Source organism: Lissotriton vulgaris, unplaced genomic scaffold (assembly GCF_964263255.1).
Source record: "Lissotriton vulgaris unplaced genomic scaffold, aLisVul1.2 SCAFFOLD_310, whole genome shotgun sequence".
In the NCBI taxonomy this organism is placed as follows: domain Eukaryota; kingdom Metazoa; phylum Chordata; class Amphibia; order Caudata; family Salamandridae; genus Lissotriton; species Lissotriton vulgaris.
The window spans coordinates 953630-966754 of record NW_028254046.1 but is presented as its reverse complement, the minus strand read 5'-3'; the positions used below and the strand labels follow the sequence as shown (position 1 = coordinate 966754).

The 13125-nt window shown below is 45.1% G+C and overlaps 1 protein-coding gene across 1 annotated transcript in view; it reads left to right on the top strand.

Moving 5' to 3' along the window:
- The window catches only part of ANO10 (anoctamin 10), a 757832-nt gene extending 747991 nt beyond the window's left edge, over nucleotides 1–9841 (top strand). The window contains exon 13 of the mRNA XM_086951544.1: nucleotides 8169–9841. Coding sequence (XP_086807670.1) covers nucleotides 8169–8198 — 30 coding nt within the window. The 3' untranslated portion in view covers nucleotides 8199–9841. The remainder of the gene's footprint in view (nucleotides 1–8168) is intronic.
- Nucleotides 9842–13125: the final 3284 nt, after the last annotated feature.

Sequence of the window (13125 nt, the reverse complement as noted above, 5' to 3'; positions counted from 1 at the left end):
CTCTGTGCAATTTACAACTGCTAGACAGTAGTAAAGTGCTTGAGCGTCCCCTCTAAAACATGTGCTGTACATTGGATCATCCTATTTGGCCTATTTCACTTCATTTCATGTCCATTGTAAATTGTGCCTTAAGTGTTCCTATGGCATGGAAATTTAAATATCATATGTGGGCGCCAGTGTATAGTTACACCAGCTACATCTTGGACAAAAATCTATGTTTTCCAGGAGCACCACTGTGCTTTGGCTGGGTTGCATTTGAAATGCTCTGCAGTGACACGTGGCAGGGAAAAATCGCTTTGCTATGTAGAAAAAGCCTATTTTTATATATTGATAAGTCACTACTGAAAGTGGGCCTTGTAAGCCCACAGGACAGGGTGCTAATACATAAAAGTAGAACACCCTACACATTGGGGTTAGGGGGCCCTCTCAGTGAAATAATACCCTAACACTGTTTCACTTGGTAGGTTTGGTATGGCCTTTCCCTACTAGGTCTAAAGGGGTGCCTGACTCCAGGCCACAGTTCGATCGTCAGCTGCAGGTTAGCCCAACACCTTGTGACTCTTGGCAATAGCTTGCTTAATCTTCCCGACGGCTCCTAGCGCCTTGACACCGCTGGGCAATTGTTCCCTTTACAAATACTGGATTTCATTTCATTTCAGTGACCTAACTACCAACATGACCATACGGAAAGCAGACGGTTCTACGTTGTTCTATGTTTTTTACTTCTGGTGTTTGCCAAGATCTTTTGGTGTGCCTGCTGGGAATGATCATGCTTAGCTTTGGTATATTCTCACATACACACCAAGACAGCACTAAACCTCAATTCTTGTTTAGGGTGCACTAATGTAGTCTTTTGCCCTGCCAGTACGATAACACCAGCTCCTAACGCCTCCACATCCCATGTGCAGGGTATCGGCCTGGGGCTGGTATGAGTGAGTGTTTTCTCTTTGGCCGTTGTGTGATAACAGCATCATGATTCACAAACCCCAAACAGGGAATAAATAAACAGCATTTACAATGCAATAGGTCTCGCATTCACACGATTTCGAGCTATTGGCATTGTAAATGACAATACCTTCTATTTATATTTTGGGGTTTTAAAACAAATACAAGGCATTGTTATTTACAATACTAATAGCTTAAAAAATGCAACTAACCTCAGCATCCATAACAACAGAAAGGGCGCTTTAGATATATCAGGTCAAAGAGCAAACACCCTGACTGGCGCAGATGAAAGCACCTCAGAGTACTGAACGGGCAGCAACTTCACCTGAAAGCAGACATCGTCTCGACCCTGCCTTTTCTCCATTGTTGTGCATATTTTGCGGCCTGCCCAACTGATTGAGGCAGCCCAGCGTGTGTGCTAGACGGAGTGGTCACATATAGTATGCTCCCTGCTAACACTTGGCCTGGCATTTTTTAGATGGTTTACGGACATGTGCAGCTCAGTTAGCGTCGGCGCAGAGCGGTACAATGCCCAGCTCTGTCTGCTTGGAGCACGCATGAGCACCTGCACCAGACATCTGTGAAAGCCTCACATATGCAAAAGCCTGCTGAGAGCTTGTACAGCATAAGAGCAGCACAAAGGGGCTCCTGTGTGAGGAATACAATAGTTCTTACTCACAGAGGCAAAAACAGACGACTCTACTCTACAAGGCGCGTGAAACAAAAATAACAAATCAACATCTGGCTCTACAGTGCAGAGGTGCTGCGCCTCACTAGGCGAAGACTTAATATTGTTCAACTTTCTGAGCATGAACCACGTCAGTTAAGACAGCTGCAGGCCTCTGAGAATTACACGTACTCACACGCGCGCACGCCTCCTAACGCGTGCATGGTCTTCACATTATTTTATACTTTGTGCCTGGCTGGGGGCTTCATGGAACATAGAGCAGGGAGCATGCTTCGACATAGGTACCTGTTCACTGCACTATGGTGGGAATTTAAGCGCTTCGCCACCCCCGCCACCCCCCGGTCAGCTTTACATCAAACACTATATAAATTGTACAGTGAAGGTTGGTGCGGGCTGTCATGGCAAAAACCGTGAGTACACGCCAAAACTGCTGGCTGACCACACACTGCATGTGCAGTACCTCCCACTCTGGTAGCAGTGCTCTGAAACGAGAGATAGTGCATCACCATCACCGGCCCTCCTGCCCTAAGACCTCTGCTTCAGGACCAAAACCGAAGTCTTTGCCACTGAAAGGGGAAGGTTTTGTGTGATGCAACATGCAACCGGAAGAATTGTGTGTCAAGCAGGGCCCTTTCTATGAGGCACAGATCTGTGTGGCACAGAGAGAGGTAGGTAAGAGATGAATATAGTAGAAGGAGGAAAAGAAGAGCATGGTGAAGAGAGTAAGGGGATGGCAAGAGAAAGTTGAGAAAAAAGAAAGACTGCGGGTGGGGGGGGCAACAAAGACGAAAAAGGGAAAAGGAGTGGGGAGAGAAAAGGGAATAAAGAGAAGGCAAGGAAAGAGAAAAATAACCAAAGAGGGTGAGAGAGGAAAAGAGGGCAGATCGCAATTTTAGAGGCAGGGCAGAGAAGGGCAGGGACGACAGAAATAAAGAGAGCAGCAGGGAATGCCAACTTCTAACCAAGCAGTCTCAGCTAAGACAATATAGTTGTCTCCCAGTCCTCAGTGACCACGCCTGCACCTCACCCAACGCAACCACCTCCCCATGGACTCAGAAATACACTCTTTCCACTCTCCCTAGGTTCAGCCTGTATCTGGAATCGGGAGTTCCGCATGTGGTTAGCGTGGCCGTCAACACTCGTTAAGAGCGGGCTTTGCCTTCAGGTAAAGAGATCCGCACTAGACCCACTGGAAACCCGGTGTCCGTTTGCCCCGGTGACGGGGCAGCAGCCCAGCTAGAATGGAAGTAACTGTTTATCTCTACAAAACCGCCAGGCTCTATGGCCGGGGGAAACGTTCCATTTTCAGACATTTTAGCTTTATCCCCCTGTGATGGGGCTCCTTGAAATTGCAATGATTATTTTAAAATACCTCCCTGATGCGCTGCAACAAGAGGCCTTAAAGTAACTCTATCCAGCTCCCATGAAGAGCTCTGGCTGCGAGCAGTGCAATATCATTCAAGGGAGGAGAGAGCGGGGAGGGTGAGACGGGCAGTGGGAGGGAGAGTGCAGGGAGGTAAGACGAAAAAAAAGCAAAACCGCAACTACACGTCCCCTATAGATGAGCAATTGCTTCACGACAGCCGTAAAGCAGACGATCCTGTCCGGATGGGCCGGACGAAAAGGGCGGCAACAAAAAAATCCTCATTTCCAATGGCAGGCCACCGTTCAGCATGAACGGTGACGCCAGCCAAAGAAAAAGAGGGGCGGGGCTTCAAGTTCCCTGCTGAAATCTCCTCATTAACACTATGTCTCGCCAAGCAAGCAGCGCATGCGCGCTGCACCACTAGGCGCGACCTAAAAAGTGATGGTGACAGGCCCGCCACCTCAGGCTAAACTTTAATATTTTGATTTGTTCGTATCGTTAATGGGTAGTTGTATACATTTTTTATCAGACATATAGAACATGTTGTGCTTGGCATTTCATTGACTTTGTCATAACTAAACAGCTTGATTGCTTAAGCAATAAACGCATTAACATTTCAAAATACATTAAGCAAAACCCAGCTATGTCATTTCATTTTTTTGCCAAAGCGTTGAACAAGATGCAATAAGATACATTAAAAAATCAAATTATAAATGAGAGAAAATTCAGAATAGCTAATAATATGGAGCAGGCGAGAGAATGGCTGAATGCTAAATAGGTGTACAGCAGGAAGGGAGTGGACTGAAAGTGGAGGAGAGTGCCAGTGCTTAGCAACCATTGGTGAGAAAGGGAAACTAAGAGCCTGGAGGGCGAGAGGGAATGGGAGGTTGAAAGATTAACTATCCTGGGGAGTAGACAGAGGCAAGAAAACACAGATAAGGGAGAGTAAGATCCTTTTTAAATTACAAGGTAATACATAGAAAGTGAAAAACGTGAAAGGGAAGACAGAAAAAAGAAAGGAAAACAGCAGAAGTGTGGTATAAGGTGCTATGTAAAAAATTCTTTATAATTATCATAGAAATATGCAGCGTTGCATATAAATAAAGGAGAAGGCAGATAGAAGAGGTAAAAATTGACCGCAGAGCTGCCAGAGAGGAGGCGGAGTTCAATATAGTCAGAAGAGCAGTACTCAACAGAAGATGAGGAACTTAGTAGAATGGAATCGCAGGAATTAGAACATTTTGTAAATGTTGTAGATGTGAAAACTGTCAGGCCTGGGCAACATTAGAGACAGAAAAACAGTAGGAAATTGAGAAGATGAAAGATCAGGTCGAGATTGCGAGTAGAGATGTTCGCAAGACAGTTTTGAATGGTAGAAGCAGGGAAAAACAGAATGTCGGTTTTAGCAGGGTTAATTTGGAGAGAGTGAGAAGAGATCCAGGTCTGAGCAGAGGAGGACCGGCCAGTACAGCTGTCAAAAATCATTAGTGGACAGAGAGGAGAGGATCTAAGATTCATAAACCTACCAGCAATATGTTAGACTACATGGTGTTGAGTTTTTGAAGGGTGGCACGGCCACAACCTGTATTAGGAGTTTTGTTCTGTTGAATGTGTTGTGCCAGTGTCTTCACAATGCTAGAATTTGGTAATGCAGTTCTACTTGTGTCTGTGTCTTCACGTTAGTAGACTTTGGTAATACATTTCTACTTGATGTGCTGGGCCGGTGACTTCATGTTGCTTGGATTTGGTAATACATTTGTACTTTATTGTGTTGCGTCTCTGTCTTCATGTTAGTAGACTTTGGTAATACATTTCTACTTGATGTGGTGTGCCGGTGTCTTCATGTTGCTTGGATTTGGTATTACGTTTCTACTTGATGTGGTGTGCCGGTGTCTTCATGTTGCTTGGATTTGGTAATACATTTCTACTTGATATGGTGTGCCGGTGTCTTCATGTTGATTGGATTTGGTAATAAATTTCTACTTGATGTGTTGTGCCGGTGTCTTCATGTTGCTTGGAGTTGGTGATACATTTCTAGTTGATGTGTTGTGCCGGTGTCTTCATGTTGCTTGGATTTGGTAATACATTTCTACTTGATATGGTGTGCTAGTGTCTTCATGTTGATTGGATTTGGTAATACATTTCTACTTGATGTGGTGTGCCGGTGTCTTCATGTTGCTTGGATTTGGTAATACATTTCTACTTGATTTGGTGTGCCGGTGTCTTCATGTTGCTTGGATTTGGTAATACATTTCTACTTGATGTGGTGTGCCGGTGTCTTCATGTTGGTAAGATTTGGTAATACATTTTTACTTGAGTGGCCGTGTCTTCATGTTTCTTGGATTTGGTAATACATTTCTACTTGACATTGTGTGCCGGTGTCTTCATGTTGATTGGATTTGGTAATACATTTCTACTTGATATGGTGTGGCCGTGTCTTCATGTTGCTTGGATTTGATGATACATTTCTACTTGATGTGATGTGCCGGTGTCTTCATGTTGCTTGGATTTGGTAATACATTTCCACTTGATTTGGTGTGCCGGTGTCTTCATGTTGCTTGGATTTGGTAATACATTTCTACTTGATGTGGTGTGCCGGTGTCTTCATGTTGGTAAGATTTGGTAATACATTTTTACTTGAGTGGCCGTGTCTTCATGTTTCTTGGATTTGGTAATACATTTCTACTTGACATGGTGTGCCGGTGTCTTCATGTTGATTGGATTTGGTAATACATTTCTACTTGATATGGTGTGGCCGTGTCTTCATGTTGCTTGGATTTGATGATACATTTCTACTTGATGTGATGTGCCGGTGTCTTCATGTTGCTTGGATTTGGTAATACATTTCTACTTGATATGGTGTGCTGGTGTCTTCATGTTGCTTGGATTTGGTAATACATTTCTACTTGATGTGATGTGCCGGTGTCTTCATGTTGCTTGGATTTGGTAATACATTTTTACTTGTTGTGGTGTGCCGGTGTCTTCATGTTGCTTGGATTTGGTAATACAGTTTTACTTGATGTGGTGTGCCGGTGTCTTCATGTTGCTTGGATTTGGTGATACATTTCAACTTGATATATGGTGTGACTGTGTCTTTATGTTGCTTGGATTGGGTAATACATTTCTACTTGATATGTTGTGCCGGTGTCTTCATGTTGATTGGATTGGGTAAAACATTTCTACTTGATGTGGTGTGCCGGTGTCTTCATGTTGCTCGGATTTGGTAAAACATTTTTAGGTCACTCCTGAGCCAATGCGCTTGTGCATTGCTCCGGCAAGATTATAGTAAGCGGAAAAGAAAAGTCTACCAGAACAGCTGCAGATCGCATACAGTTCATGTGATCTATGCGCGTGCACACCATCTCCAGCCACATAACACACCACCATTTATCTGTGCCTCGGCATCAGTCTTCAAAGGCTGCCGCTCCCCCGGCGTGCACATCGCGCACCACCATTTGTCTGTGCCTCGGCATCAGACTTCAAAGGCTGCCGCTCCCCTGCCCCCGCATCCCACTTCAAAGAAATGCACTCCCGCTCTCCCCCCCCTCGCCCCCCGCCCCCACACCCCCACAGCAATGCCAAGAGCTTGTTTCTGGACGAAAGTGAAAGCCTACCGTGCTTGTTTACAGTAGCCTTGCTCCTCAAATGCTGTTGCAGTGTTGCCATCTCTCTAGGGACACTCAGCTTGAAAACACTCAACTTGCTAACTGCAATGCTACATCCGCTATGCTTTACCTCTAGACACGTTGATCCATCGCAGACTGTGCTGACTCTGCCCCTCCTGATTCTGAAACTGACCAATGCAGTCATCATGCAGTCTCTTCTCTCTGTCTTATGATGTCTGCCCTGCCACCATTTACTTTGGACCCTCACCCCTCCTCACCCTCACACTCTCTCACCCACCCTCACTCATCATCACACCCTCACACTCCCTCACTCACCGTCACTCACCCCCCTCACCCCCTCACACCCCCACACTCTCACACCCTCACACACCCTCACCCCATCACCCTCACCCCCGTCACCGTCACCCTCACACCCCCTCACCCACCCTCACTCACCCTCACACCTTCACCCACCCTCACTCACCCTCACTCACCCTCACAACCTCACTCCCCTCACCTTCACAACCTTCTCACCCTCACTCACCCTCACCCCCTCACACCCCCTCACACCCCGACACACCCTCACCCTCACACACCACATCACTCAGGAACACCACCACAGCACTCAGGGACACCACCACATCACTCAGGGGTACCACCACATCACTCAGGAATACCACCACATCACTCAGGAACACCATCACATCACTCAGGGACATCACCACATCACTCAGGGACACCACCACATCACTCGGGGACACCACCACATCACTCGGGGACACCACCACATCACTCGGGGACACCACCACATCACTCGGGGACACCACCACATCACTCAGGGGCACCACTCAGGAGCTACACCACATCACTCAGGGACACCACCACATCACTCAGGGACACCACCACATCACTCTGGGACACCACCACATCACTCTGGGACACCACCACATCACTCTTGGACACCACCACATCACTCGAATACACCACCACATCACTCAGCCCAACCACATCATCACTCAGCACCACAACAGCACTGTCCTTGCTTGCTACCAACAAGCATTGCCATAGCCAATTAGACTCGCATTAGGAAAGTGTAAGTTATTGGCTTTGTGAATAATAATGCTATTAATTTATATATTTTCAAGGCCAACACATATTAAAAAAATGTCATTTACAATACCAATAGCTCACACTTTCCTAATGCGAGACCTATTGCATTGCAAATGCTTGTTACTTGATGTGGTGTGCCGGTATCTATATGTTGCTTGGATTTGGTAATACATTTTTGCTTGATGTGGTGTGTTAGTGCCTTCACAATACTAGGATTTGGTAATACATTTCTACTTGATGTGTTGTGCTGGTGTATTCTACACTTACAGCATTCATATAGTTATAACATCGTATCAACAAAGCTATACTCATAACTTTATTTTGATTGCTCTGTGTGTTTATTTGAAAATTCGAATTCAATTGGTTTGCAAAATTTCATATATTCTTGATTTATTTTGCACTACCTGAAATTTCGCAGTATGGTTTTTTAAAGTTTCTTCTTTCTCTCTTCCAGCAAATGAAGCTTGCTGAATCACCAAATTAACAAGAAATGCCCAAGGACTTCTAAGAAATGTTGTTCCTTCGCTGAAGTTTACAAGATTTGAACTCCACAATGGCTTATTGAGATGCTAAGAACACAGTGTTATCCATGTGAAGATAATTACCACTATGAAACATTGGATCAAAAACAAAAATAAATGCGATTTCTATGCACTGTTCCTCCTCCCCTTCGTCTGCATCATGACCACATGTGCACTTAAACAGCAAAGAGTCTTAGAGAACGATTAAAACTATTTGTTTCAGAACAATTGTTGGCATGTAGGTTTTGCCTAACCCGCTGTTGCTTACCATCATCACCGCACCCATGAATCATTTTATTTTTAATTTATTCAGACTGCTTTTTGAAAATTGGGGGTTGTGATGCCCTCTGATCCCAGATGAACCACGATTGCATACATATTACATGTAACATGTCTACACGACTACCCCAGGCACCGTCGTGAGATGCTCCTCTTGTATAAGCCATTGTACCTTACACCACTGTGTTACCTACTTCTTTCTGTCTTGCTCTCCCCTTGGGGATTTGTTTATATCTGACGCGTTACATCTGTGCACCAGTATTTACCAATGAATGAACCTCAACTCTTCTGAAGTCGTATTTGTGTTGTAATGTTTACTCCATCGGTCACATGAAGTGTCTACAGGATCTTGTTTCTCCCTCCTGGTGAATGAAGGACCTGGTCTAATCAAACAAACACTGCTTGCCCCTTAGTACTGTCCTACCACCCAAAGAGGTGTACCTCAGGCTACATCGCACGCCGTAGGCCTCAAAAGACATTCACCTGTGAGCTGAAATTTGGATCAGGTTGAATGTGATCCAAATCCTGTTTGTGTTTCAGTGACTTGTTGGCAGCCACAGTCCATTATTGAGCTAACTAAAATGAATGTACTAATTCAATCAGTGTTAGCCGGGTTTAATTTAAGGATCAAAGAACCCATATCCAAAGAGACATATCTCTCTTGTTTCCATGATATAGTCTGGGCTATCTTGATTCCTGCCAGGACACCTTATTGAACCTGATCATGGTCAACCCATCATGGCTTCCATGCTTTGTTTATCTCTCTTGTGTGTGACTGCATGGAAACTCCCATGTCCCCTTTAATTTGATTGCAGACAAGCAAGTGTGCATCATCTTTACAAACGCATGTGAAACAAAATGCTGACTATGGCTGGGGTATGGATGGTAGTCTAGAAGATCATTTCTTGAACAGTGTTATCCAAAATGAAATACCCTGGGAGAAAATTCGAGGTGGAAAAACATGAACTTCAAAGCCTTACTGAGGTCAATTTAATCTTTTCACACAAAAGGAGGTATTACTGCATTGCCAAGTGTTGATTAACAATTATCAGGGACCAGCTTAACAATACCTGGTAATATTTATTTTTAAAATCAATGTATACATGTGTCAGATAGGTGTTATGACAGTATACGCGTATTAAGTGTCTTACAATCGAATGATTACGTTGAAATGAAATCTAAGATTGACATTGCTGCTCGTGAGCTGTCCCTTTGCAGAGTGTGTGATTTTTTCAGGTATTTCTTTGGGCTGTCAATGCAGTATTGTACGTGACCTTTTGACAACTTAAATAATCAGTGCTGGGTTATAATAAATTTGCTAACCACAGGTCTGTCTCTCCGAGCTTTTTGTATGTGCTACAAAGTCCAGTATTAGCATTATCTCTCTCCTGTATAAAATAATCCTTATTATCCCAGCTGCCTAAACAACAAGGGTTTATCAGGGGGGGCAGCTGCCAGAGGAAGCCACATGTGAGACCTTTTGTACCTTACCGAGTCAGTTATTGGTCTAGCCATAGATGTAATAACAACATTATGAATCAGGTCCCTACTCTGAAGGATGCTGTGTGCAGTGATCCAACATCTTTGCTGTAGAGGTTTGATTGATAGTGCAAGACGTGTTCAAACTCCATACAAGCATCCTTCAGGAGGCCAGTGAATGACCATTTCGAGATATGGCTGTATTCAACACTCATATGAGACAGCACAAGCAGAGACAGGCACTACAACTTTCCTGTAATTTTCTCTTATTATCTTTAGTTTTAAGCTTTAAAAATAATGACTAGTGGAGAAGTGTGGCTCAATGGTTAGAGCGGCAGACCCTGATGCAGAGGTCTAGCCCGGGACCAGGATTCAATTCTCCGCCTCGGCGGGTCTTGGGCTCAAAATTCCACGGACCTGATAATTCTCGCCTCAGTGCCTATTCTAATCATGGGTCCCACTCTGCAACTCTGGGCAATAGCTTGCTTAATCTCCACAACGGCCCCCACAACGCTAAGGATGCCTGGCCTCCACCTTGGGGGTGCCCAGGAGTGGACGCCTCACAGGGAAAGCCAGGATGGGTTCCACAGCGGTATTCGTACAAGCGCCTTGAGACCCTTGCGGGTGAGTAGTGTGCTATACAAGTATCAATTTACATTTTTTTCAATTTACAATTATCTTGATGCCACTATGTGGTTTGAACCAAATGGTGTCACGCACTGTATATTATTGACTAGAGTCTTAAATGTAAGCGGTTTCCTGGCGCTATTACTCATACCACTGTGGAACCCTTCCTGGCTTTCCCTGTAAAGTGTCCACTCCTGGGCACCCCCAGGGTGAAGCCAGGCATCCCAGCGCTGTTGGGGCCGTTGTGGAGATTAAGCAAGCTATTGCCCAGAGTTGCAGAGTGGGACTCCATGATTGGAATAGGCGCTGAGGCGAGAATTGTCAGGTCCAAGGAAATTGAGCCCAAGACCCGCCGAGGCGGGGAATTGAACCCTGGTCCCGGGCCAGACCTCTGCATCAGGGTCTGCCGCTCTAACCATTGAGCCACACTCCTCCACACGTCTGGCACAACTACTAGTTGAATGAAAATGTTCTAATATTGAAATAAAGTGGTACAACCATAGCCGTGCCACAAAATGTACCAGATATGCAAACAGTATCCACTAAGGTTTATTATGTGTAACGTTCCCACATTCATATTTTTTGTGAAATATCCTGATTAGATTGTTTAATGCACAGTCTTTACATCAACAACTGAGTTAGAAGATCCTTGTGTTTCCTCCATCCGTAATGTGATAAAATACTGTGATTTGACCTACCTCGAGGGGGACCTGATGAAGCAAACTCTGCTATGTACAGCGGTTTGAAGCCCACCTAGCACGCACGATGGACTCTGCGTGAACTGGATTGCCAACTTTTCAGACACTTTTTGGTCCTGGCTCGAAGATCATTGGTTCAGGAGAACAGAAACATGAAACTTATTTTCTAAAATGTAAGTCTATAATTAGATCGATTGATTTGGTGTCTTCCTATTTCATTAAGAGCATAATTAGACATTTGAGGTTTGTTATTTAGGGTCCTCCTCACTAAGCACAAGGAGGCAGGTATTCCATAGATCTCCTCCCCTTTCTGGAGGGAAACTGGGTTTTAAGGATTATGATTATGGTGGTAATGATGGCTAAAATATCTCACATGGTAGGTGTTATTTTTAGGGGTTTGTTGGCTGCATTGTATAAATATATATATATTTTTTTTATAGAGTTTTATATTGCTTGAACTAGACCCGCAGGTATCAGAGCGCTTTACATGAGCACCTGTTGCATCACAGATGGACCTATTTATTTTTGTTAGGCACTGTGAGATTGAGTGATTTGCCCAGAATCACAGGATGTTGAGCGTCATTGCCACGAATAGAACACACAGCTTCGAGCTTCGAGGTCGACCGCTCTAGCAATAAGGCTACATCCTCTCCCCTATTGAATAAGTTATAAACAAATTCTAAGTTAAATTGATGGAAACAGGACATAAATTCTGAGGGCACAAGTTAAAGGGGAAAAAGTACAAAATAATAGCACACCATCAGAAAACGTAGAGAAAGGTGTGGTTTGTGTGGCGCTCTCAACACGTACACAGTCCACATATTGCGGTGGTATCGCGGCTACAGACATTCGCACGTACTACTCTGCCTCGCACCTCCTATTGATTGAGTGGTGGTACGAATCCCAGACGGACCCGGTCTACATCGTGAAACTGATTGCCATGGCAGGTACACCTTTACTCCATTTCTTATGTAGCAGCACTTCACTGGATGTGCTTCCTCCGGCTTGCCAGATAGTCATCCAGACATGGAGATGGGTGGTTGGGTCCATGGGCTGGTGGGGTAAGCTGATGGGCGCCACTCCCCTCTGGCAGGGTACTCCTTTACAGCCGGTTTCGGCGCTCGCGGGATTCCGCAGGTGGGACCTCATCTGTATATCTATGCTTGGGGACATCATGCAGGGGACCACTCTTAAATCCTTTCAAAGGCTGCAGTCTGATTTCGACCTTCAGAAATCACAGTTTCATCGCTATCTGCAGCTCCGTCATGCCTTGACCCCCCTGACTCGGCAGTTAGAGTCTTTACCAGAGTTCAACTTGCTGGAGGGCCGCCTACTGATGGAGGATCTTGGAGCTCACAAAATTCAGCAAATTTACCAGATGTTCAATACACATTCCAAGACCACTATCCACAAAAACCCGGGAGGCGTGGGCCGCGGATCTGCCGACCCTCATGGATGACGATTGGGCCGAGGCGTTGGCTAGCCCCCGGTATGCCGCTGTATCTACCAGATATAGACTAATCCAATTTAAATACCTCCACAGGGTATATTACACTCGTCTTCGACTTTCGAAAATGGGGGCAATCCAGTCCCCGGTCTGTCTCCGCTGCAGTGCAGACCAGGGGTCATTTTTACATACCATGTGGGGCGATGCAGCGATTCTGGTCCAGCGTGTTCTCTTGCTTAGGTCGTGTCCTGGCGTGAAATATTCTGTTGGACCCCAGATTGGCGCTCTTACATAGTACGTTAGACATTGGGGGGAACTGGTACAAGAGACACCTCTTATTTTTGGCCTCACCGTAGCTAA